Source organism: Pristiophorus japonicus, chromosome 1 (assembly GCF_044704955.1).
Source record: "Pristiophorus japonicus isolate sPriJap1 chromosome 1, sPriJap1.hap1, whole genome shotgun sequence".
NCBI lineage: Eukaryota > Metazoa > Chordata > Chondrichthyes > Pristiophoridae > Pristiophorus > Pristiophorus japonicus.
In genome coordinates, this window is record NC_091977.1 from 325,361,484 (window position 1) to 325,387,487 (window position 26,004).

General features: G+C 45.5%; 1 protein-coding gene across 7 annotated transcripts in view; it reads right to left on the reverse strand.

Moving 5' to 3' along the window:
• col14a1a (collagen, type XIV, alpha 1a) overlaps positions 1 to 26,004 on the reverse strand; it is a 285,165-nt gene that overhangs the window by 173,474 nt on the left and 85,687 nt on the right. For all 7 annotated transcript variants that reach the window (XR_011594955.1, XR_011594954.1, XM_070888840.1 and 4 more), the window contains 5 exons: positions 22,038 to 22,193; positions 14,215 to 14,334; positions 4,555 to 4,719; positions 3,682 to 3,843; positions 1,092 to 1,252 (listed from right to left, as the gene is read on the reverse strand). Coding sequence is in view for 5 of the 7 variants with exons in the window: in XM_070888840.1 (XP_070744941.1) it covers positions 1,092 to 1,252; positions 3,682 to 3,843; positions 4,555 to 4,719; positions 14,215 to 14,334; positions 22,038 to 22,193 (764 nt within the window). In the remaining 2 variants the exon portion in view is untranslated. The remainder of the gene's footprint in view (positions 1 to 1,091; positions 1,253 to 3,681; positions 3,844 to 4,554; positions 4,720 to 14,214; positions 14,335 to 22,037; positions 22,194 to 26,004) is intronic.

Sequence of the window (26,004 nt, forward strand, 5' to 3'; positions counted from 1 at the left end):
TCCAAGACAGGATGATGTGTGACTTGGTGGGGAACTTGGAGGTGATGGTTTTCGTACAGATCCTGATAAGTAACAAGTCTTTTGACAATGGTGGAGAAATGAGATCACTTGAATCGGTTATACATGAAAACGGGCGCTAAAGGGTTTAATATGGCCTGCGGCATACGTGCACTAATTCCATGCCAGGTATGGGCCATGTCGGTTAGGACACCCAGAAGTCATCCAAGAGACACCTGCCTGAAACAGGCATTAGATCCAGTGCCTGTGAAATTCAGGGGATCTAACGCCAATTTCAGGTGTCTTTCGGATATTGGATGGCGACTCACCACACCATTGTACCTGTCAGCTTTCTCAGGCGAACAGCAGCCAAACCAGCAGTCTTTTAAGGGCCGCTGCTGGCTGCAACTAAATTGGTTGGTTGAACAAAAAATACTTTTTCGGGGGCATTTTAGCCCAATAAATATAACCTCACCAAGTTATTTATCCTTTTATATGCTAAAACAGATTTTTAAACCAATTTTTAATGAAACATAACGAAGCTCAACGGAAGCTCGATGAACAGCACCTCATCTTTTGATTAGGCACTTTACAACCTTCCGGACTCAACATCGAGTTCAACAATTTCAGATCATAACCACTGCCCCCATTTTTTCAGACAGCAGCTGTTGGTAATGATTCTGCAAGTCATTTACAGAACCTCTAGACCCATCTTTTGTTTATTCATTTGTCCCATTACAACTCGTTTTGCTTTGCACCATCATCCCTTTTGTTATTTATCTCTCCGGCCTTCCACTCTATCACAGACCTTTTGTTCTTTCCTCCCCTCCCCTTTCCCTGCCTCTGTATTTGCTTAAAACCTGTTACATCTCTAACTTTTTCCAGTTTTGATGCAAGGTCACCGACCTGAAACGTTAACTCGGTTTCTCTCTCCACAGATGCTGCCTGACCTGCTGATTATTTCCAACATTCTCTGTTTTTATTTCAGATTTCCAGCAACCACTGTATTTTGCTTTTGTATGTATGTATATAATGGTCCTTGGTACAATTTTGTAGTTGTGTACTTGCGATTAATAAAAAAAACACAAAGGTACCTCTTCTGGCTGACCTGCGGTGGTAGAATAATAGACTACGCGATACTTTTCCACTTTACCAGGTGCGTGTGACCAGCTGACATGGAAGCTCCGGGCCGTTATGTCACTTGTAACGAGGTTTGTGGGTGCCACTGGATTCGAGCTCACACTTTCGGTTGCTTCTAAAGATTCGGAGATAAAATAAAAGCCGAATACTGTAGGTTGAAATTGCACAAGTTTGCAGAAAGGTAGTGTCACCAACATTCCCGCTAAGTTGCGCGGCCACACAGCGGTCTGGAGATCCTGGGCAGGCGCTCACTGGCTTTTAAATGGGAGAAAACGCGCATGGGCAAATATTTGAATGGGCCACTTAATGGGACAGCGCACCCCCAAGAAATTAGAAGGATCCTTGAGAGTCACTATTAAAATAGTAGACAGATACAAAAAAGGCAAAGTGAAAAGATGCATGAAACTTGGACCAGATGCCCTTCTTTACGCTAATAAAGACACAAAACCTGAGTATTGACAGGGGAGAGATTTCCTCTGTGCACTGTGGGGACCAAAACAAATTCTTTGCAAATGCATTGACAATTTTGCTACACATAATGCGGAGAGAAAATCTGATATTCGTCATCTCTGTTCTGCAGTTATCACACTAATTGTGTTGTTTGGCTATGGGGCATTATTCACTTGTAATTGATATCTTTTTGATTGAATAATGGCGCTTAAAGCCATGTAAAGTTAAATCTGAATAAAACCTTTCACAGAAATTCCGAGCCTGTTTCTTTTATATATTTATTAAAAATCTTACAACAGCGCACACTTCCTATCTGCAACACCTCGCTTCCTGCCGTCACATTTTGGTACATGTTTTGTGTCAATTTTTTTGCATAATTCATTTTATGTCCACATTTAATATGGGCTTTGCCTATGTCAACTCATCATTCTGATCGCACAATCTGGCTACAGTTCCCATAAATCACTCAAAATGCTTTCTAAAAAATGTTTTCACTACCAATGTTCCCTCTAAGTTGTCTTTGTTGTTCACCGCCTGTTTATTTCAATGCACGCTCTGTATAAATTTCTGTGCATGCGCGGTATTTCAAGTGGAAAAGCTTGTGAGCTGCCCACGTGGTAACTTGCAGATTACTGTACAGTACAGCACACGTAGCTTAGCGGGAATATTTTTTCCAAAGTAACTGAAATTTCTAATGCCCCAAAAAAGTTTAAACAACTTTTTAAAAAATTAAATATTTCACAAAAACCATAATTAAATGTATTAATTGAATTGAATTTTGAGTTTTTTAGTTGCCTTATCCTCTCCCAAGAGCCTAGGCTTGTTGATGACATGTCTCCCCAGAATTGTGACTTAATTTGGATTGTGTAGTCAGAGCGAGTACAGTGCATTTGATGTCCCGAAATGCATCAATACCATTCAGTTACCTGCACTGATACAATATTTTCCTTCAGCTTCTAGAACATCTGCCTAATAGCTTTTCATCCAATAATTTTGAAAAACAAGAGAAGACATTTCAACAGCTTCACTGAGATAAAAGTCTTTGTTTTTACTAATGGCTGTGGCTGTGCAAGCGAGTAAGAACTAACATTGTACTCATCATCATCATCATAGGCAGTCTCTCGAAGTTGAGGAAGACTTGCTTCCACTCTAAAAGTGAGTTCTCAGGTGACTGTACAGTACAATATGGGAATTACAGTTTCTGTCACAGGTAGGACAAACAATGGTTGAAGGAAAGGATGGGTGGGGTGTCTAGTTTTCCGCACGCTCCTTCCGCTGTCTGCGTTTGGTTTCTGCATGCTCTCGGCGATGAGACTTGAGGTGCTCAGTGCCCTCCTGGATGCTCTTCCTCCAATTAGTCCTGGGCCAGGGATTCCCAGGTGCCGGTGGGGATGTTGCACTTTATCAAGGAGGCTTTGAGGGTGTCCTTGAAATGTTTCCTCTGCCCATCTGGGGCTCGCTTGGCGTGTAGGAATTCCGAGTAGAGCGCTTGCTTTGGGAGTCTCGTTACAGCATGCAGACGATGTGGCCTGCCCAACGCAGCTGGTCAAGTGTGGTCAGTGCTTCGATGCTCGGGATGTTGGACTGATCAAGAACACTGACGTTGGTGCACCTATCCTCCCAGTGGATTTGCAGGATCTTGCGGAGGCAGGGCTGATGGTACTTCTCCAGCGCTTTGAGGTGTCTACTGTATATAGTCCATGCTTTTCTCGACCTTCCTCGTTGCACTGCTCCAGCTCACTCTCAACAAACTCCCCGCTGGAGTGGAACTAAAATACTGTACTAACCTACACATCCGTTATAGATTTTGTTTTTGTTCTGTAAACTTTAGAAAATGTATTAAGCCCAGGGAGAGAGAGAAAAAAAGGAGGTGGATGAGACTGAAAGAGAAGGGATGAGAGAGAAATTGGACAAAACGTACAACTTTGGCAAGGGCATAAAATAGTTTGGCTGCCCGTTACACATGGAAAGGAAATTTGGGCGGGCTTTTTCAACATGCAGCTGATCCGCTACCACCCATTTTATGCCCCCTGGCTTCTATCATATATAATTCTATAACCACATTGATGCAAAGCACGGTGTATGGTGTCATACCTTTTATTTCTTTGTCCTGCTCTTCCACACGTGAGCACACAGTTTTAGTGAGGCCTTCAATGATTGTGTTCATGATGTTGAAGTCAGCCACATTGTAGACATGAGTATCATCGGGTTCTGAGGCGATTGCCTTCAGCTCATTCACATCTGCATTTTTCACACCTGTTATTTAACGGAAATGATAACAATTGTTTAGCGAACAGATCGGTGGCATTAAATGCTGATAATAGAAAAAGGAGTGAAACGTGGAAATTACAGACACCTTAGAGAGTGGCATCACCTGTCCTTTTTTTTGGCTGGTGTCCTTACTTTCAAAATGGTCACTGTATGTACTGTAAACATTCCCAGTAGAATGGGGAGTTCTTTACCCAGCATCCACAGCAGCAGAGAAACCCCTCTATCTGTGGGATAGAGCCATGCCAGCACTCAATCCCAGAGACAGAGTGGTTTCTCTGCCACTGGTTAAAAGCTCCCTCATTTCAGAAAAACTGTTTCTTTCACAAAGCCCGCTACTGCCACGCGTTGACCTGGGATCCCGTGTTTTTAAGGCACTTGGTGCTTCGAAGGCTGTCTGTAGTTCGGAATTTGCGAGTGTTCGTGGTTTCAGAGTGCCTCTTGTATATTTGGGTCTCTCAATAACTGTTCATTTTTTGGCGGTGTCAGTTTATACAGCTTTCACTCTATTATAAAAAAACATTCACCATGAGAAATCCTATTACGAACCGTAAAAAAAAGCTCATGGGAAAAATAACAGGCTAGAACTTACCTCACCTCAGTACATCAAAAATAGCAATCAATGGTGCAAGTCACATGATGTCAATGAAATCTGGTCAGTGTTCTGAGCTGGTAATGATACCCACACAGGAGACTTACCAATAGCGAAGAGCTCGATGCCAGCATCACGTAAACTTTTAGCTGGAGGAAGGACGTCATCTTGAGACTTGCCATCAGTGATCAAGATTCCAATCTTTGGCACACCAGTTCTGGTTCCAGCTTCAGGATTAAAGCTATTCTCGAGGATATAAGTTAAAGCAAGCCCTAAAAAATCGCCACAAAAAAAAAAAATCAAAGGTCGTGTGTTAGAATGGCGCTCATAGATATCGAGGATCTATATCAAGCATCCAACGGAGTTTCAGTCCTGTGAAGGTTAATAAGGCCATAAAAAAAGAAAATAAAGCATTGGGATTAATTTCTGGAGGAATAGAATTGAAAAGCAGCAAAGTTATGATAAACTTGCATCGAACCTTGGTTAGACCACACTTGGAGTACTATGCACCATATTATGAAAAGGACATTGAGGCACTGGAGAAGGTACAACAAAGATTTACAAGGATGATACCAGAACCGAGAGGTTACAACTATCAGGGAAGACGGAACAGGATGGGACTCTTTTCTCTAGATGTTTCCATTTGTGGGGAGAGTCCAAAACTAGAGGCATAAATATAAGATAGTCACTAATAAATCTAATAGGGAATTCAGAAGGAATTTCTTTACCCAGAGAGTGGTTAGACTGTGGAACTCGCTAGCACAGGGAGTGGATGAGGTGGGTAACATAGATGCATTTAAGGGGAAGCTAGATAAACACATGAGGGAGACATGAATAGAGGATATGTTGATAGGGTGAGATTAAAAAGGGTGAGAGGAGGCTCGTGTGAAACATAAACACCGCACGGACCTGTTGGGCTGAATGGCCTGTTTCTGTACTGTAAATTCTATGCAATACTTTGTAATTCTGTCTAAAGTGACCTGATCAAGGTTCCACCTTGCAAAGTCTAACATTTCTGGGCCTTCTATCAACAGAAAGAAAATGAGAATACTGCAGTTTGATAAGCCTTTTGCATTCTTAACCAATGGGTCTTCAAGGTGTAAAATGCATCCTGTGGAACTAATAAAGAAAGAAAACATTGAATTTATATAGCAACTTTCACAACCACCGGACGTCCCAAAGCACTTTACAGCCACTGAAGTACTTCTGTTTGAAGTATAGCCACAACTCTAATGTAGGACACGCGCCAGTCAAATTGTGTACAGCAAGCTCCCACAAACAGCAATGTGACAATGACCAGATAATCTGTTTTCAGGGATGTTGGTTGAAGGATAAATATCGTGGAGCGACGTGATCGGAGCCCAGGAGAGGCATGAGTTCGGGGCCCAGAAGAGGCGAGGGCCCAGAGGCAGCACAGGCCAACCCACACTGCGATATGTGCTCACACTAGGTCCGTGCAGCAGAGCAGGTCTCCAGTCGTCTTGGGTAATCCTTGCCACTGGACCAAGACCTAACTCTGTCAAGCCCGTGTGGTGACTGGTGTGCAACGGCCACCACACGTTAAAAAAATCCACGCACAGGCATCTTCCACCCTTCAACGTCCCAGGTCCGTATGAAGTTTCTACGGACTCGGGAAGGCATCGCAATGCGCATGCGCTGAAAACCGGCTTTTCCGATCTGGAGCTTGACAGATGATCCACAGATCAGGAGCGAGGACATTTGCTTGGGCAAGATTGCGATATTTACGCATATCTTGCCCAGCAAATGTCCTCAAAAACCTTGCGCCTGATAAAAGCAGGCGCAAGTGTTTTAAAACACACATAAACATATTAAAATAAAGTTATGAAAACATATTTTATTGTTAAAAACCCTCCCCACTATGGTAAGTTTATTTTAAGGCATAATTAAAAAAACTTTTTTAAAAATCAGGAAAATATATATTTTTTATGACATTAATAACTTTAATTTAAATGAATCTTAAATATGTAGTGTATATTTTCTATTTTTTATTAGTGTTTTGGGTGTTTGGGAGGGGGGTTCTCATTCATAATAATGGGAACTCCAACTTAGACCATTTGCCAATTAGTTTCACTGAGCCAGATATTAACCCCACTCTCTCTAAGAGTTAGAAACTTCAGCACAGCAAAACTCTCCTCTTCCACTGTTTCAGTTAATGTATCAATGCTGCGGATGGTGCTAGTTCATTGATATAGTGGCTTTGATGTAGTAAAATGTACCTAGGTGGTTCCTTTCTTTCTTAGGCAATCCCTCGGAATCAAGGATGACTTGTTGCCACACTAAAAATGAGTTGTCAGGTGACTGAAGAGTCTGATGCAGGAATTACAGTCTCTATCACAGGTGGGGACAGACAGTGGTTGAAGGGACAAAGGAGTGCTTGGGTTGTCGAGTGCTCCTTTCGCTATTTGCACTTGGCCTCTGCTTGCTCCCAGTGAAGAGACTCGAGGTGTTCGGCGACTTCCCGGATGCTTCTCCTCCACTTTGAGCGGTCTTGGGCCAAGGATTCCCAGGTGTCAGTGGGGACGTTGCACTTTTTCAAAGAGGCTTTGAGGGTGCCCTTGAAGCGTTTCCTCTGCCCACCTGGGGCTCGCTCACCGTGTCGGAGCTCCAAGTACAGCGCTTATTTTGGGAGTCTCGTATCGGGCATGCGGATGATGTGGCCCGTCTATTGGAGCTGATCGAGTGTGGTCAATGCTTCGATGCTGGGGATGTGGCCTGAGCGAGAATACTGACGTTGGTGTGCCGATCCTGTCAAACACTCTCTTCCTCAGGTGATGGAAGGCTGCACTGGCACACTGAAGGAGGTGTTGGACTTCGTCACCGACGTCTGCCCTTGTTGACAGTAGGCTCCCAAGGTATGGAAAATGGTCCAGGGCCTCATTGTGGATTTTGATAATCGGCGGGCAGTACTATGTGGTAGGGGCAGGTTGGTAGTGGACCTTTGTTTTACAGATGTTTAGTGTAAGGCCCATGCTCATGTACACTTCTGTGAAGGTGTTGATGAAGGTTTGGTGTTCGGCCTCCGAGTGCGCACAGACGCAAGCGTCGTCTGCATACTGTAGTTCAATGACCGAGGACGGGACGGCCTTGGATCTGAACTGGAGGTGACGGAGGTTGAACAGTTTTCCGTTTGTTCTGTAGATTAGCTCCACTCCAGCCGGGAGCTTACTGAGGGTGAGGTGGAGCATTGCAGCAAGGAAGATCGAGAAGAGCGTTGGTGCGATGACACAGCCTTGCTTGACCTTGGTCCATCCATGGATTGGGTCTGTGGTGGATCCGTTGGTCGTCGTGTAGCAGCCGGACGATGGTGACGAACTTAAGGAGGATGCTCCATAATCCCTTGTGGTTGACAGTGTCGAAGGTCTTTGTGAGTTCAAAGAAGGCCATGTACAGAGGTTGGTGCTGTTCCCTGAATTTCTCTTGGATTTGCCGCGCGGTGAAGATCATGTCCATTGTGCCCCTTAGTGGGCAGAATCCGCATTGTGACTCTGGGAGGAGCTCTTCAGCCACTGGGAGAAGACGATTGAGGAGGATTCTTGCGATTACTTTCCCGGTGGCAGACAGCAGGGAAATTCCTCTTTAATTACCACAATCGGACTTGTCCCTTTTTTTGAAGATGGTCACGATTTCAGCATCTCTGATATCCCTTGGCATGCTCTCCTCCTTCCAAATAAAAGTAATGAGTTAATATATTCGCACCATTAATGCTTCTCCGCCATGTTTTAGTGCTTCCGCAGGGATTCCATCTGCTACTGAGGCCTTGTTGTTCTTCAGTTGTTGGATGGCCTTCTCAACCTCCTGCCAGGCTGGTTTTGTGCTAACGTGATGGCGGGTAGCATGCTGCGGGATGGAGGACATGCGCATCGAAGACAGAGTCTCCATTGAGGAAATCTTTGAAGTGCTCCTTCTAACGGGCACTGATTGCCTCTCCATTCATCTCCGTTCTTGGCCCGCAGTGGGGTAGGACCTTGGATGCTTGGGCCGTACATGGTCTTGACTGCGCTGAAGAATCCCCGCACGTCGTGGTTGTCGGCTAGTTGCTGGATCTCCCGCGCTTTCTCCACCCACCATCTGTTCTTTAGGTTGCGAGCTTTTTGTTGGGCCTCGGCCTGTGGACGTCTGTAGAGCTGCTTTTTTGCTCTTGAGTTGTGTTGCTGTTTCCAGTTCAAGAATGCCTTGCGCTTGTAGCTTATTAGTTCCTGGATCTCCTGGTCGTTTTCGTCAAACCAGTCTTGGTGTTTCCTGGTCGTATGACTGAGCGTCTCTTCACAGGTGCTAATTATGGAGGCCTTGAGGGCAGACCAGGCTCTGTGGACACTCTGCGTCTCTGGATCTCCGGGAGTCATCAGGTTGGTTGTGAGGCGTTAGCTGAATAGGGCTTTCTTAGCAGGGTCTCTGAGTGCTTCAGTGTTGATTTTCCTGCGGCTTTGATTCTGTTGCCGCCGCTGTTTTGGGGCTATGTTGATGGACATCACCGAGCGGATTAGGCGGTGGTCCGTCCAGCAATCGTCAGCTTCTGTCATGGCGTGGATGATGTGTACGTCCTTGCGGTCCCTCGCTCGGACGATGACGTAGTCGAGCAGATGTCAGTGCTTGGAGTGAGGGTGTTGCCATGAAGCCTTGTACTTGTCTCTCTGACAGAACAAGGTGTTGGTTATGACAAGGCCGTGTTCTAAACATTTCATCAGCAGGAGGGTACTGTTGGAATTGGTTTTCCCTACCCACTCTCTGCCGATCAGACCTCCCCAGAGGCCTGTGTCCTTTCCAACTCTGGCGTTGAAGTCGCCAAGGAGGATCAACTTGTCGCCCATTGGGACTCTGGACAGGGATTGTTCAAGGCTGGAGTAGAATTCCTCTTTGATCTCATCTGTAGCTTCCAGACGCGCCTGGGGCATAGGCACTGATGACCGTAGCGCACTGGTTCCGGACTCGACTGAGCCGAAGGGTCCTGAGGCGTTCGTTAATTCTGCAAGAGGAGTCCCTGAGATGGCCAACTATGTTTTATGGCCTATCCCATGCCTATCCCACGTTCTTCTTCTGGTTTACCTTTACAGTGGAAGATGTCACCACCACCTTGTTCCTTGAGCTGACCTTCCCCTGCCCACTGGGTCTCATTTAGGGCGGCGATGTCTACGTCGAAACGTCTGAGTTCCCGGGCAATGATAGCAGTAGGGCATGCTGGTCTGTCGCTGTTGGGGTTGTCCAACAGGGTCCTAACGTTCCAGGTCCCAAATCTCATCTTCAGGGCTGGTAGTTGCCTGTGCATGAATTCTTTTAACATGGGGTGGCCGTTGCACACCAGCTACCACATGGGCTTGACAGAGCAAGGTCTTGGTCCAGTGGCAAGGGGATCCAAGACAACTGGAGACCAGGCTCTATTGCATGGGCCTAGTGCATGCACACAAGCATATCCCTTCGCAGGAGCGTTATTGAACAAAATTTGAGACCGAGCCACAGAAGGATACAAGGAGCGACTTAAAGGAGGAGAGAGAGGTGGAGAGGCGGAGAGGTTTAGAGAGGAAATTTCAGATCTTAGGGCTGACACAACTGAAGGCATGGCCACCAATGGTGAGGCAAAGGAAATCGGGGATGCACATGAGGGCAGAATGGGAAGAGCACAGAATTCTCTGCATTAATGTGTTAATGTGACTGAAGTTCTGTCGAAACTGCATCCAGCTACCTTACTCAATTCTGAGTCAACAGGGCAAGATACAAACAGCAGCCCAACAGTAACCCTTTATTACAACAGCAAATTGAATGAGAAAGGCAGAACACCTACTTCTGCTATCTGTAGACCTTTACAGCATTTTCTGCAGCGCACTGAAGGCTTGCATCTGTGGGCTGTTACATTCCTCATCGACCCATTACGTCATTTCGCTCAACTCCCTCTTTGTTCTTAACAAATAGCTCTCAGACTTCTCCAGGGTTTTATCATAAAAGAATAGAAAGACTTGCATTTCTATAGCGTATTTCATGAGCTCAGGACGCCCCAAAGCACATTACAGCAAATGAAATATTTTTGAAGTATAGTCACTGTTGTAATGTAGGAAACACAGCAATCAATTTGCGCACACGCTCCCACAAAGAGCAATGAGATAAATCACCAATAATCTGTTTTAGTGATGTTAGTTGGGGGATAAATATTGGCCAGGACACCGGGGAGAACTCCGCTGCTCTTCTTCAAAACAATAGCCATAGGATCTTTTATGTCCACCCGAGAGGACTGACGGGGCCTCGGTTTAAAGTCTCATCCAAAAGACGGCAACTCCGACAGTGCAACGCTCCCTCAGTACTGCACTGGGAGTGTCAGCCTTGATGTTGTGCTCAAGTCACTGGAGTGGGATAACAAACCCACGATCTTCTGACTCAGAGGTGAGAGGGCTACCTACTGAGCCACAGCTTACACTGTCAGCCCTAATACTGCCCTTAGGCTGTAAAGATAAGTGCCTTCTACAGAGGATTCAGAATTGGTCCCAAATAGTAAAAACAACAACTACCATGTGCAAACAAGTCAGTCAGCTGATATGTCTTACTTTTTCTTGGCTTTGGTCATGTTTAGATTACATTTTTTGCACCACATAGATCCTGACGGACTTCACAAGTGCAAAAATTGGAGCAAAATTAATTTAGAGTATTCCTGGCTGAAGTACAAACAAATTAATGAAAGGAAACAGGAACTAGTTTTTGTAATTCCAATAAATTGACAAAAATATAAACTAACCACTCATCAGAATGTTGGAGAACCAAATATGTATTTTACTCCACTTTTAGCTTGTCCTAAGACTGCCGATTTCCACCTCTGGAACATCGTGACTCCGTTTCTGCCTCACCTCATCTGTTGCTGAAGCCCTCATCCATGTCTTTGTTACCTCTAAACTTGACTATTCCAATGCTCTCCTGGCTGGCCTCTCTTCTTCCACCCTCCATAAACTTAAGCTCATCCAAAAGTCTGCTGCCCATATCTTAATTCGTACCAAGTCCCATTCACCCATTATCCCTGTGCTCGCTGACCTACATTGACTCCTGGTGAAGCAATGCCTTGATTTTAAAATTCCCATCCCTGTTTTCAAATCCCTCCATGGTTGCGCCCCTCCCTATTTCTGTAATCTCCTTCAGCTCTACAATCCTCCGAGATATCTGCACTCCTCCAATTCTGGCCTCTTCCCCATCCTCAATTTTAATCGCTCCACTATTGCCGGCTGTGCTTTCAGCTCCTGCGGCCCTAAGCTCTGGAATTCCCTCCCCAAACCTATCTTAGTTGGGGTAAGTGGGGGTGTGGTGGGTTGCCTGTCCGGTTCCTTCTCCATGGAAACATCAGCCACCAATTCCCTGCTGCTCTCTTAGACGGAGCCGTACACTGCCATATAAATACTGTGGCTACAATGGCAGGTCAGAGGCTGGGTATTCTGCAGCAAGTGTCTCACCTCCTGACTCCCCAAAGCCTTTCCACCATCTACAAGGCACAAGTCAGGAGTGTGATGAAATACTCTCCACTTGCCTGGACGAGTGCAGCTCCAACAACATTCAAGAAGTTCGACACCATCCAGGATAAAGCAGCCCACTTGATTGACACCCCATCCACCACATTAAACATTCACTCCCTCCACTACCGACGCACCATGGTTGCAGTGTGCAGTGTGCAGATGTACTGCAGCAACTCGCCAAGGCTTCTTCGACAGCACCTCCCAAATCCCGTGACCTCTACCACCTAGAAGGACAAGGGCAGCAGGTGCATGGGAACACTACCACCTCCAAGTTCCCCTCCAAATCTAACACCATCCTGACTTGGAAATATGTTGCCATTCCTTCATCATCGCTGGATCAAAAACCGGGAACTCCCTTTCTCACAGCACTGTGGGTGCACCTTCACCACATGGTCTGCAGCGGCTCAAGAATGCAGCTCACCATCACCTTTTCAAGGGCAAATAGGGATGGTCAATAAATGCTGGCCTTGCTAGTGATGCCCACATCACGCGATTGAATTTAAATAAAAAAGAAAATAAGAAACAGGCTCGTGGGGGGAGGGGCGGGGGGCGGCAGGGGGCGGGGAAGGGAGCCAAGATTGACAGCGGTAGTTCAACAATTTCAGAGTGTAACTGCTGCCAACCTTTGGCTCCCCCCGAGCCTGTGTTTTTTTTCTCCTTGTCTCTAATGGCAGTTGGTCATTATCCCACCATTCACATCCTATCTTGACGAATGTTTTTCTAACTCTTGGCATTACCATTTGAATTTGGCCCATCATTCCTTTTGTCTCTCCCGTCTTCCACCCTATCACAGACTTACAAAAGCAAAATACTGCGGATTCTGGAATCTGGAATAAAAACAGAAAATGCTGGAAATCTCAGCGGGTCAGGCAGCATCTGTGGAGAGGAAGCAGAGTTAATGTTTCGGGTCGATGTCCCTTCGTCAGAACTGGAGAATGTTCGGAAAGAACACATTCTTAACAAGCACTGAAAGGGGGAGGGGAAGAAAGAACAAAAGGGAAGGTCTGTGATAGGGTGGAAGACAGGAGAGATTAGAGAGACAAAAGGGATGATGGGCCGAATTCAAATGGTAATGGCAGGAGTTAGAAAAACATTAGTCAAGATAGGGTGTGAATGATGGGATAATGACCAGCTGCCATTAGAGACAAGGAGAAAAAAAGAAACAGGCTCTGAGAGGGGAGGGGAAAGTGAGCCAAAGATTGGCAGCGGTTACACTCTGAAATTGTTGAACTCGATGTTGAGTCCAGAAGGCTGTAAAGTGCCTAAACGAAAGATGAGGTGCTGTTCCTCGAGCTGGCGTTGAGCTTCGTTGGAACAGTGTAGGAGACCGAGGACGGAGAGGTCAGGGTGGGAATAGAGTGGAGAATTAAAGTGACAGGTGACTAACTTTCCCTTTTGTTCTTTCTTCCCCTCCCCCTTTCAGTGCTCGTTAAGAATCTGTTCTTTCCGAACACTCTCCAGTTCTGACGAAGGGTCATTGACCCGAAACGTTAACTCTGCTTCCTCTCCACAGATGCTGCCTGACCCGCTGAGATTTTCCGCATTTTCTGTTTTTATTCCGTACCAACTATCTCTTCTAGCATCTCTGATACTCGCTGCAATCTCTTTCATGTGCTAAATGCTCCAAGTCCTATACTGACTGAAATACATCGTCCTATTTTACTGATTGTGTCAGTTGCATCCCGGTATTTTTATCTCCTTCCAAGTATCCGATGCTCTATTCCATTTTACCGAGAATTGCATAGAATTTATAGCACAGAAACAGGCCATTCTGCCCTACTGGTCATGCCCCACACGATCCTCCTCTCACCATCTCAACCTATCAACGTAACCTTCTATTCCTTTCTCCCTCATGTGCTTATCTCACATTCCCTTAACGACATCTATGCTATTCGCCTCAACTACTCCAAGTGGTAGCGAGTTCCATATTCTCACCACTCCCTGAGAAATGTGTTTCTCATTTTTCTTCCTTCACCAATAAATAGGTTCTACCTTAACTATGCCTAATGCCCTAAATGTCACTTCTGACCTTTAATATTCAGCACCTAATCTGGAACGATTTGCGCTATGGTGCAGAGTTACCACACTGACAGAGCACCTCAACGATATCCCTGACAGCAGAACAAAAAAGCTATTACTCTGATTAACCAAAATTAATTTCTGATGAGAAATTATACCCATAACATTCACTTTTCATTCTCTCGTGATGCATTTTTAGCATGTTTTGGAGTTTTTTACAGCACTATTTTATACAATTAAAGGTACCTGTAAGAGTGTTTCCGCCCTTATAAGGAAGATTTCTGACAGCATCCAGTACAGCTTCCTTTGTGCTATATTGGTTCAGATTCCATTCTATTCTTGGATCGCCGCTGTACTGAGCCAGACCTGAAACAAGTGGACCGCAAGTTCAATAAAATAGCACAATTTTGTGCAGAGGAATAATGGACTACTCTGTGACATATTTGAATAAATGCCATTGGGTATGAAATTAACATGTTAATAGCCAGCCTTTTCTGGATGAAACAGCTCTTAGTTTTTTTTAATTAAAAAAAAAAGGCTATTATTCTGCCCGTTTAACTTATCGCAATTAAATTAAGTAATTTTGCAATACCATCCGATTAATGTGAAACTTACACAAGCGTAATTTGCTTAAAACATTTCTGGAGACCAGCATGAATCATTTCCAAATACTGCTCTGGTCCGAAAGGTTAAACATTTCCCATGCCTTTTAGAATACTTCACTTTAGCATTACTGAACAGTTTCATTCTTCTCAAAATAAAGGCCAGAAAATTATTAACGCATCAAAGAAAAAACATCAATGTCTTGCTTATGACTGTTTTTAAAATCAGTTTTAAGCTCATGGGCATCAGCCACACTCTGCCACCTTGCTCCAGCTGTTGCCATTCTCCATGTGCCAGCCTACTATCAATGAGCTATTTAACTGTTGGAATCAACACAACTGATCCCAGACCTATCCTAACTCGCCCCCGCACATTCCGACACATTCTGAGCAGAGATGGCTAGGTATGGTCAGTAGCAGAAACACTAAAGTGTCCCTAACCTAGGACACCGAAGCCAATCATAGCAAGCTCACTGACACCCTTACTGAGGATGAGGGACTTCAGTTATGTGGAGAGACTGGAGAAACTGGGATTGTTCTCCTTAGCGCGGAGAAGGTTAAGGGGAGATTTACCAGAGGCGTTTAGACTTACTAGTGGTTTTGATAGAGCAAATAAGGAGAAACTGTTTCCACTGGCAGGAGGGTGGGTAACCAGAGGGCACAGATTTAATTAATTGGCAAAAGAGCCAGAGGGGACGAGGAAGAGAATTTTTTTACAGAGTGAATTGTCGTGATCTGAATGCACTGCCTGAAAGGGTGGAGGAAGCAGATTCAATAGTAACTTTCAAAAGGGAATTGGATAAATACGAAAAGGAGTAATCTGCAGAGCTATGAGGGACAGGGCAGGAGGGAGTGGGACTAATTGGACAGCTCTTTCAACGAGCCGACACTAGCACGATGGGCCAAATTATTTCTTTCTGTGCTGTAAGATTCTATGATTTTCTGAAATAGTGAATCCCTTCAAATGTTACAGCTTTGGAAAGAAAGATAAAATCTATATAGAGTGATGGTCCAGCGGGCTAGAATTCTAATGTGCTGGTTCAATGGAGTGCTGGAGCATTATTCCCCCACACAGTAGGATCTCAGTCTCACCCTTAACTAAGATTCCTCAGAGTAGCAGTGATTCGAGGATGGTGTTGCTCCTTATGTGCAGGAACAGTTATTAGAAAGTACTCTGTTATGTATGTAAACATTGTAACTGTGTAAGACTTGCCACCAGAGGGCGCAACTGTTGGAGGCCCAAGGGTCACCTGCACAACTCGTGCAAGGGAATATAAAAGGTTGTCTGTATTGCTGCTTAGGCACTGGAGTTGTATTAAAGAGACCAAGGTCACATCAGTTTTAGCTCACAGTACTCAATCTTGTGGCGTTCTTCCATACTTAACAATTGTCGACGAGTTAACAGATTACGAACTTTCATGCGGTCATGGCTACCGTTGGTATTCTAGAGAGATTTGTAGAGGGTGATGATTGGGAAGCCTTGATTGAGCGTCTCGACCAGTACTACGTGGCCAACGAGCTGGATGAGGACAATAAAGCGATCAAGTGCAGGGTGATTCTCTTCACCATGTGTGGGTCCACAATATATGGCCTCATCAAGAACCTGCTAGCACTGGAGAAACCAGCAGAGAAGACATATACAGAGTTGTGTATGCTGGTTCGGAACCACCTCAAGCCGAAGGAGAGCGTCTTAATGGCTAGGTATCGCTTCTACACGCACCACCGCTCCGAGGCCCGGACGTGGCGAGTTATATCGCCAACCTGAGACGCCTTGCGGGAACTTGCGAATTTGCTGGATTTTGGGGGGAAATGCTGTGGGATTTTTTTCGTGCTTGGCATCGGTCACGAGGTCATTCATCGCAAGCTGCTGTCTGCCGAATCCCTAGACCTGAGCAAGGCCATCATGATAGCCCAGGCATTCATATCCATGAGCGATAATACCAGACAGATATCTTCCCAGCATCGAAGCTCACCGGCAAGTACTGTGCATAAAATAACGTCGCTGGCAGGCAGAACTGCATATGGCAGGTTCTACATGTCTGCAGCTGCAAGACCTAGGATGACTCAGAGTCCGCCATCGGGCGTGAATGCAAATCCATTAGCACCATGGTGGCGCTGCGGGGGTAATCATCGAGTCCATCAATGTCGATTCAAGCACTACGTGTGCAAAGGATGTGAAACAATGGGGCACCTCCAGCGAATGTACAAGAGTGCCGTGACTCACCACGTAGCAGAGTTGGCAGAGGATGATCGATCCGGTGCGGATCATGCAGAACAAACAAGAGAGGCAACTCAACCCGAGGAAGTAGTGTATGGGGTACACACCTTCACCACCAAGAGCCCTCCTATCATGCTGAAAGTCAAATTGAATGGTATTCTGGTATCAATGGAGTTGGACATGAGCCAGAAGGCTTTTGAGAAACTGTGGGGCAACAAGGCACAAAGGCCCAAACTGAGCCCGATTCAGACAAAGCTGTGCACCTACACCAAAGAACTCATACCAGTCATTGGCAGTGCAGTAGTTAAGGTATTGTACTATGGTGCTGTGCATGACTGATCACTGTGGATTGTACCAGGTGATGGCCCAACGCTATTCAGCAGAAGCTGGCTGGGAAAGATTCGATAGAACTGGGACGACATCAAAGCACTATCTTCAGTGGATGATGCCTTATGCGCCCAAGTGCTGAGCAAGTTTCCGTCGCTATTTGAACCAGGCATCGGCAACTTCACAGGCACCAATGTGCAGATCCATTTAGTCCTCGATGCAAGGCCCGTTCATCAAAAGGCTCGAGCGGTTCCATATATGATGAGGGAGAAAGTCGAGATCGAACTGGACAGACTTCAACGAGAGGGAATCATATCGCCAGTCAAGTTCAACGAGTGGGCCAGTCCGATTGATCCGGTGTTGAAAAGCGATGCCACGGTCAGAATCTGTCGAGACTACAAGGTAACGATCAACCGAGTCTTGTTATAAGACCAGTACCCGCTACCCAAGGCGGATGACCTGTTCGCAACGTTAGCGGGGGGGGGGGAAGTCATTCACCAAGTTGGACTTAACCTCCGCCTACATTATACAGGAGCTGGCTGAATCTTCAAAAAGATTGACATGTATCAACATGCTCAAAGGACTGTTCATATACATCCCTTTTGGGATTCGCTCGGCTGCTGCCATCTTCCAGAGGAACATGAAGAGTCTGCTGAAATCCATTCTGCGCACTGTTGTATTTCAAGACGACATACTGATCACCGGTCGTGACACCACCGAACACCTGCACAACCTGGAAGAGGTTCTAAGTCGACTAGGCAGAGTGGGACTCAGGTTGAAACGCTCCAAGTATGTTTGCCTAGTGCCAGAGGTCGAATTTTTGGGGAGAAAGATTGCGGCAGACGGCATCAGATCCATGGACTCAAAGACAGAGGCCATCAAGAATGCACCCAGACCACAGAATGTGACGGAGCTGCTTTCGTTCCTGGGACTCCTCAACTATTTTGGTAACTTTCTACCCACACTTTGCTGGAACCGTTGTACATGTTGCTACGTAAGGGTGATGACTGGGTTTGGGGTAAATCTCAAGAGACAGCCTTTGAGAAGGCCAGAAACCTACTTTGTTCTAATAAGTTACTTGCACTGTATGACCCGTGTTAACGATTAGTGCTATCTTTGTGATACATCTTCGTACGGGGGTGGCTGTGTGTTATAGCAAACCAATGTATCGGGCAAACTTCAACCGGTTGTATACGCGTCTAGAAGTCTATCTAAGGCTGGAAGAGCCACCAGTATGGTCGAGAAAGAGGCGTTAGCATGTGTATATGGGGTTAAGAAAATGCACCAATACCTATTTGGACTTCGGTTTGAGCTTGAAACCGACCACAAACCGCTCATTTTGCTGTTTTCAGAAAGCAAAGGGATAAACACCAATGCTTTGTCCCGCATCCAAAGATGGCACTAACATTGTCCTCCTATGACTATGTTATCCGCCACAGACCAGGAACGGAGAACTGTGCTGATGCCCTCAGCCGGCTACCATTGCCCACTACCAGGGTGGAAATGGCGCAGCCCGCGGACTTGCTTCTGGTCATGGATGCTTTTGAGAGCGAGGGGTCACCCGTCACTGCTCGCCAGATCAGGACCTGGACCAGCCAGGATCCTGTGCGTCCTCAATGGGAGCCGGTCGGCCATTCCCGGAGAAATGCAAGATGAAATTAAGCCGTTTCACCGACACAAAGATGAAATGTCCATCCAGTCGGGTTGTCTCTTATGGGGTAATCGCATGGTTTTGCCAAAAAAAGACAGGGAAACGTTTATACGCGACCTATACAATACCCACCCAGGCATAGTCATGATGAAGGCTATAGCCAGGTCGCATGTTTGGTGGCCCGGCATTGACTCGGACTTGGAGTCATACGTGCATCAGTGCAACACTTGCTCGCAACTGAGCAATGCACCAAGGGAGGCTCTATTGAGTCTGTGATCATGGCCCTCCAAACCGTGGTCCAGAATCTACATAGATTTTGCTGGCCCCTTTCTCGGTAAAATGTTTTTAGTTGTAGTGGACGCTTACTCTAAATAGATTGAATGCATAATCATGTCATCCAGCACATCCACTGCCACCATTGAAAGCCTCTGGGCTATGTTCGCTACCCATGGCTTGCCCGATGTCCTTGTCAGCGACAAAGGACCGTGTTTCACCAGTTCGGAATTCAACGAGTTTATGACCCGCAATGGCATCAAGCATGTCAGGTCTGCCCCGTTTAAGCCCGCGTCTAACGGTCAAGCGGAACGGGCAGTCCAAATTATCAAGCAGAGCTTGAAACGCGTGACGGAAGGCTCCTTGCAGACCCGCTTATCTCGGGTTCTGCTCAGCTACCGGACGCGACCCCACTCGTTCACTGGGGTTCCCCCTGCAGAATTGTTATTGAAGAGAGCACTCAAAACCAGGCTCTCCCTAGTCCACCCGGATCTAAATGATCATGTGGAAACCCGGCATCACCAGCAAAACATGTACCACGATCGTGCAGCCGTATCGCGTGACATTGATGTTAACGACCCTGTGTTTGTCCTGAATTACGGTCATGGTCCTAAATGGGTCGCTGGCACTGTCTTGGCCAAGGAGGGGAATAGAGTGTTTATAGTCAAACTACTGAATGGACAAACGTGCAGAAAGCATTTGGATCAGATCCAACTGTGGTTCACCGACAACCAGGCACAACCTGAAGAGGACATCACCGTCATCAATCCACCAACACACACCCAACCAGCAATCGACCTCGCTGTCAAACAAGAGGATGAACCCACCATTCCCAACAGTCCTGTCAGACCAGCCATGCTGCTGTGCAGCAATGGTTCGATCAACTCACCCAGGCCAGAGTTTGAACTCAGACCATCAACCAGGGAGTGTAGGGCCCCGGATCATCTCAACTTGTAAATAATTTGTATCAAAGACTTTGGGGGCGGGGGGAAGTGATGTTATGTATGTAAACATTGTAACTGTGTAAGACATGCCACCAGAGGGCGCAACTGTTGGAGGTCCAATGGTCATCTGCACACCTCGTGCAAGGGAGTATAAAAGGGTGTCTGCCATGCTGCTTAGGCACTCTGGAGTTATATTAAAGAGAGTAAGGTCACATCAGTTTTAGAAACATAGAAACATAGGAATTAGGTGCAGGAGTAGGCCATTCGGCCCTTCAAGTTTTAGCTCACAGTACTCAGTCTTGTGGAGTTTTCCATACTTAACATACTCGGTATGATTTATTTACTCTTCCTGACTGCAAGAATCGTGTGAGAATAGCACCTAATCACCCTCGCAGTCAGAGAATGGTGCACCGCAGCAAAGAGATGGCTATGTGGTGATACCCGAACCGAGAGGTTATAATTATCAGATAGAAGAGGCTGGGCTCTTTTCAATAGAAAACAGAAAACTGAGGTGTGACCTGATAAGAGATCTTCAAGATTATGAAGGGATTTGATAGATTTAGACGTAGAGGAGATGTTTCCATTTGTGAGGGAGTCCAAAACTAGTGGCCATAAATATAAGATAGTCACTAATAAATCCAACAGGGAATTCAGGAGCAACTTCTTTTCCCAGAGAGATGAGAATGTGGAACTCGCTCCCACCAGGAGTGGTTGAGGTGGATAGTATACATGCATTTAAGGGGAAGATAGATAAGCACATGAGGGAGAAAGGAATAGAAGGATATGCTGATAGGGTGAGATGAAGTAGGGTGGGAGGACGCTCATGTGAAACATAAATGCCAGCATGGACCAGTTGGCCTGTTTCTGTGCTGTAAATTCTATGTAATTCTAAAAAAAGGGTACAGATGATTTTCGTGTTGCCACGTTTGCGTTTAAAAGTGGGGTCAGTAGCAAGAACCCAAATCAAGTGGTAGAAAGTTGCACCAACTGAGCACTGCTTGACTCCCCACCCCGATTTATAGATGGACCTCCTGGAAACAGCAGGGAGGCTCACAGATATCTGGAAGTTGGAGGGTTGAAAGTCAGTTAAGTCCTCCCTCCTCTCACTGTTGCCAGTTCCTGACTCGGCCCTCCAATCATGGGGTTTATAAGTCAGGAGGTGGTCATTAGGAAAAATAATAACAGCGAACCTCAGCTACAGTCAGGGAAAGTCGGATGCAGCTTTGGGAGATATTTTTAATGGGTCAGTCTTTTAGCGGTTTCGCACCTCACAGCTTTCACATTTTAATATGCTTGCCTCTGTAGGATCTGCACACATCGGTGCCTGCTCTAAAATCCCGTTTCCTTTTTAGTCCCCACCCTAATACACCTCCCTCCTTAAGTTAATGCTGGAGGCCCTTCCCATCGCTTGCTCACTCCATTCGAATTCCTGTTTTTCGGGGCCTGTGTTTCACACTGGCACTTCGCCAACCTCATTGTAATTAGGACCAGAATTGATCAAGAACCCCTCCAACCCTGCTTGACCTCTCCGATCTCCCGCTTGCATTCCACAAAACCAGGTAACCCTCAAAACAAAAATCCACCCCAAACCCCAATACGAGAGAAAAATAAGTGGAAAATGTGAGAAAATAATATTAATTTTACAAAATAACAAAATCCTCAGAACAAACATTTTGGGGTAGATATTTGACTAGGGCAGATTCACATAACCTGCAGTTATCGCATCGGCTGCCGTTATTGGCCCTGCCCAATATTCAGTGCCGTTGAACTCAGCGCCAATGAGACACCGCCCAAGATGACTTTCCACCCACTTTAAGTCTACACGCAAAATTATTGAGACCCGCAAGCTCCAGGAGCAGAGCAATGGGATTGGGAGTACTTAGCTCAGGCCAGGGTGGGCAGGATGGGAAGTTAGCTCCAGTACGGGCAATGGCAGGTTGAATGGCCTCCTTCCCCACTGTAACCTTGGGTGACCTACAGAGTCCCGCGCAGTTTTACACAAAAAGCAAACGTTATCCCGATATTGTGACGGTATCGCTGGAAGGTAGACTCACCTATTCTTGTTTTGTCAGAATCTACATTGAAAGCACTAACCAAGTTCTCCAAAAACAGCCGAACTAATCGGAAATTAAGTCGACCAATACTCCAGGAACCATCCACAAGAACCACGATATCGGCGATCGCCGGAGACTTGCACATAAACTGGGAACCTGCAACCAACACATTCGAAAAATTAACTCCGTGGCAAACCAAAATCAAAGTTAGACAAGACAGCAGAATGGACCGATCTTTAAATAAACCTCTTGCATGAGATATTAGCCCCTGATGTGCAGATGAGCAGAATAATCCAAACATCTATTAACTAGCAGATGTAGAAAGCAGAGTGCAACTTGACTAAAAGCAAACCACGCAAATTATTTGTGATCACTTTGTACTTTCAATCCTTTCCCATTTCTATCAACAATACAGCGATGGGTCGAGATGATCACAACGCATGATAAAAATGATGAAAGACAGGACAACCACCTCTTTTTCAGAGGTTAAACACATTAAGACTTTATTTTTATGTCATCGCAAAGGACAGAAACAGTTGTACAATGCAGAATTATTTGTCAGTTTGTAGAAATAGTTCAAACAAAAATTAAAACTAACAAGTAAGCTTGAAATTTTTTTTTCCACTCACATCAAACACCATTAAAACTACAATAATGATGCAATGAGTTAAAGCCCTGGCACAGTCCACAATGTTAAATGAACGATCACAATCACTAGCTACTTTAGTACATTTTTAACTTTAACTTTTTGTTTACATTGTACATTCCATTTTCCAGAATAACGTAAATCTCTCGAATGCTTCCTTATTCTCTCAAGGAGGAATATATACATTCTCCCATTCTTGCTTAATTGATATCAGTCATATCAGAAAAAGATGAACAGGCTGGGTCTCTTTTCTCTTGAAAGCTGAGGGGTGATCTAATAGAGATCTTCAAAATTATGAAAGGTTTTGATAGAGTAGCCAGAGAGAGAGCATTTCCCCTTGTGGAGAAAAGCAAAACTAGAGGCCATCAATATAAGATAGTCACCAAGAAATCAAATAGGGAATTCAGAAGAAACTTATTTAACCAGAGAGGTGAGAATGTGGAACTTACTACCACAGGAAGTGGTTGAGGCGAATAGTATAGATGCATTTAAGGGGAGGGTAGATAACCATATGAGGGAGAAGAGAATAGAGGGTTATGCTGATAGAGTTAGATGAGAAAGAATGGGAGGAGGCTCGTATGGAGCATAAATGCTGGTATGGACTGGTTGGGCCGAATGGCCTGTTCTTTTCTGTATATTCTGTGTAATTCCATGTAATTCCTTCACGACCTTTTTCCGAGAATTGATGCGGGGCACTACACAGAAATTGATCCACATCATGTCTTGTATAATAGCGCTTCATTAATGTACCCTGGGAGACCTGAACCTTAGTCACTTTGCACATCAGAACTCCTGCACCATCACAATCTGTTGCACATTGAGTGTTCCTTGCTGGTATTTACAATCCATTTCCACAAATGAACTCTAATTGTGTTTGGTTCTCATTCTCTTTCTATGTATAGGATCGTAAAGGCAGTGGAGGCAAATCTGAAAAAAAAAGCAATGGATATGATACACTTAAAGTTATGTATTACCTAAGCAAATATATTGCAAATATAACAAGATTTCACAGCTCACTGGAGTTTCAAGGTAAGCATAAATCACACACCCTGTCATTTCTGGTGTGCTGGGATAGAAACATAGGAACAGGAGATGGCCGTTCAGCCCCTCGAGCCTGTTCTGCTATTCAACGAGATCTTGGCTGATCTGTATTCTCAGCTCTGGGATTCCCACACTGAAATTGTTGTTACAACAATAATTGTTGTATTTTATATATGGGGTACGGTAGCACGTGGTTATGTTACTAGTAACCCAGAGACATGAGTTCAAATACCATCACGGGCAGCTGGGGAATTTAAATTCAGTGGGAATTTGAAATAAAAAGCTAGTACAGGTTGGATCTCCCTTATCTGGAATCTCTTATCCAGAACCTTGTCTGGCCGCTTCGACATGAACAAATTGAAGTCCTTCCTCGCTGCCGACTCCCGCAATCGCTGGCCTGACCCAGCGATCCACCGCCCTCCCCACCCCACCCGCCCCTCCCCGCCATGATCTCGCTGCTGCACTCCCAGCCCCAAGCCAGCCAGCCCCGATATCCCTTTGCTCAATACCTGTACCATCCAATTTAACGTGACCTCCCCTCGTCCGGCAAAATCCCTTATCCAGCAGAGGCCAGGTCCCAGGGGTGCTGGATAAGAGAAGTTCAACCTGCACTATTTCAGATTCCCACTGAATCTGTAATGGTAACCATCTGGTTCAATGCCCTTTGGGTTGGGGAAGGAAACCTGCTGTCCTTACCTGGTCTGACCTATATGTGATGCCAGACCCACAGCAATGTGGTTAACTCTTAACCTCTGAAATCCTAGCTAGACATTCAGTTGTTTCAAAACCGCTACGGAAAACAAGAAGGAGAAAAACTCCCTCCCTAACAGCACTGTGGGAGTACCTTCACCACACGGACTGCAGCAGTTCAAGAAGATGGCTCATCACCAACTTCTCAAAGGCAACTGCCAGCAATGGCCACGTCCTGTGAATGAATAAAAAAATGTATTTTGCATTAATAGTCCCAAATTTTGTTTGCTAAGACAAGACTAGTAAATGAAACAGTGAATGCAGGGATTATGCTTGCAGTAAATGAGACTAGACACCATACAACTTGTAGGAAAGTTTCATTACAGAGCTGAGAAACTGGGGTGCTAATGACAGGATGGCATACAGTGGCACACATACCCAGCTTCCTCTGTTAAATTGTTCATCTCAACTTGCATTTAGATAGCGCCTTTAACGTAGTAAAATGTCCCAAGGCGCTTTGCAGGAGTGCAATCAAACAAAATTTGACATTCAGACAGGTGACCAAAAGCTTGATCAAAGAAGTCGGTTTTAAGGAGCTTCTTAAAGGAGGAGAGGGAGGCAGAGACTCAGAGAGGATTAGGGAGGGAGTTCCCAGGCAGCTTAAGGCACGGCCACCAATGGTGGGGCAATGAAAATCAGGGTTGTGGAAGAGACCAGAATTGGAGGAGCGTAGAGATCTCGGGGAGCTGTGAGGCTGGTTAGAGAGATAGGGAGGGTTGAGGCCATGGAGGGATTTGAATACAAGGATGAAAATTTTAAATTCAAGACTTTGCCAGACTGGGAGCCAATGTAGGTCAGCGAGCACAGTCTCAGCTGAATTCTCAAGGCCATAAGTGAAGGGATGGTGCTGAGCAAAAGGAGAGAGAAGGGGAGATTTTGATTGGTCGCTAGAGCCACCTTGTGGATAGACCTGGCATGGAAGGCAATCAGCACTCAATATCAGATAAACTCACTTTAATGCAGGAAGCAGAATGTGGGAAAATATGGGCCGGGACAATTATAAAGGCAAAAACTGCAGAAAATCAGCAAAATAAAAAGATAGAAGGGATTTGTGAAGGTAAAGAATTTTTAAGTGTCACAGCAGTGCAGAAAAAAGGATTTACAAATCCTCATCGTAGAAATAAAGATGTAACGAATACACTGGGTGGAATACCGTAAGCTGAATGGTTCACAAATCAATTAACTCACTGAACATAGTGGCTTGATCCACTATTTACCCATTCACCTTTCAAATGGCCTTCTTAATCCTATGGAATGCAGCAGAATAGAGTTTGTTTGGAGGAGTGGATTGGTTTCCTCTCCCAGAAATATCTCCTCCACTGGCCCTCATAGCTAGAAGTGCCAACTGCTCTTTTCTGTGTGTGAAATTGGGTGTGGAAATTCCAGGAGAAGAAGAAAGCAGCTCTCAAGAATAAAGCAGCCAGCAATGAGCAGCAAGAGGCAGAGGAAGGAGAGTTACTCCATCAACATCTACAAGGTGATGAAACAGGTCCCCCCTCCCACCCCGACATCAGCCTCCTGCATGGCCCC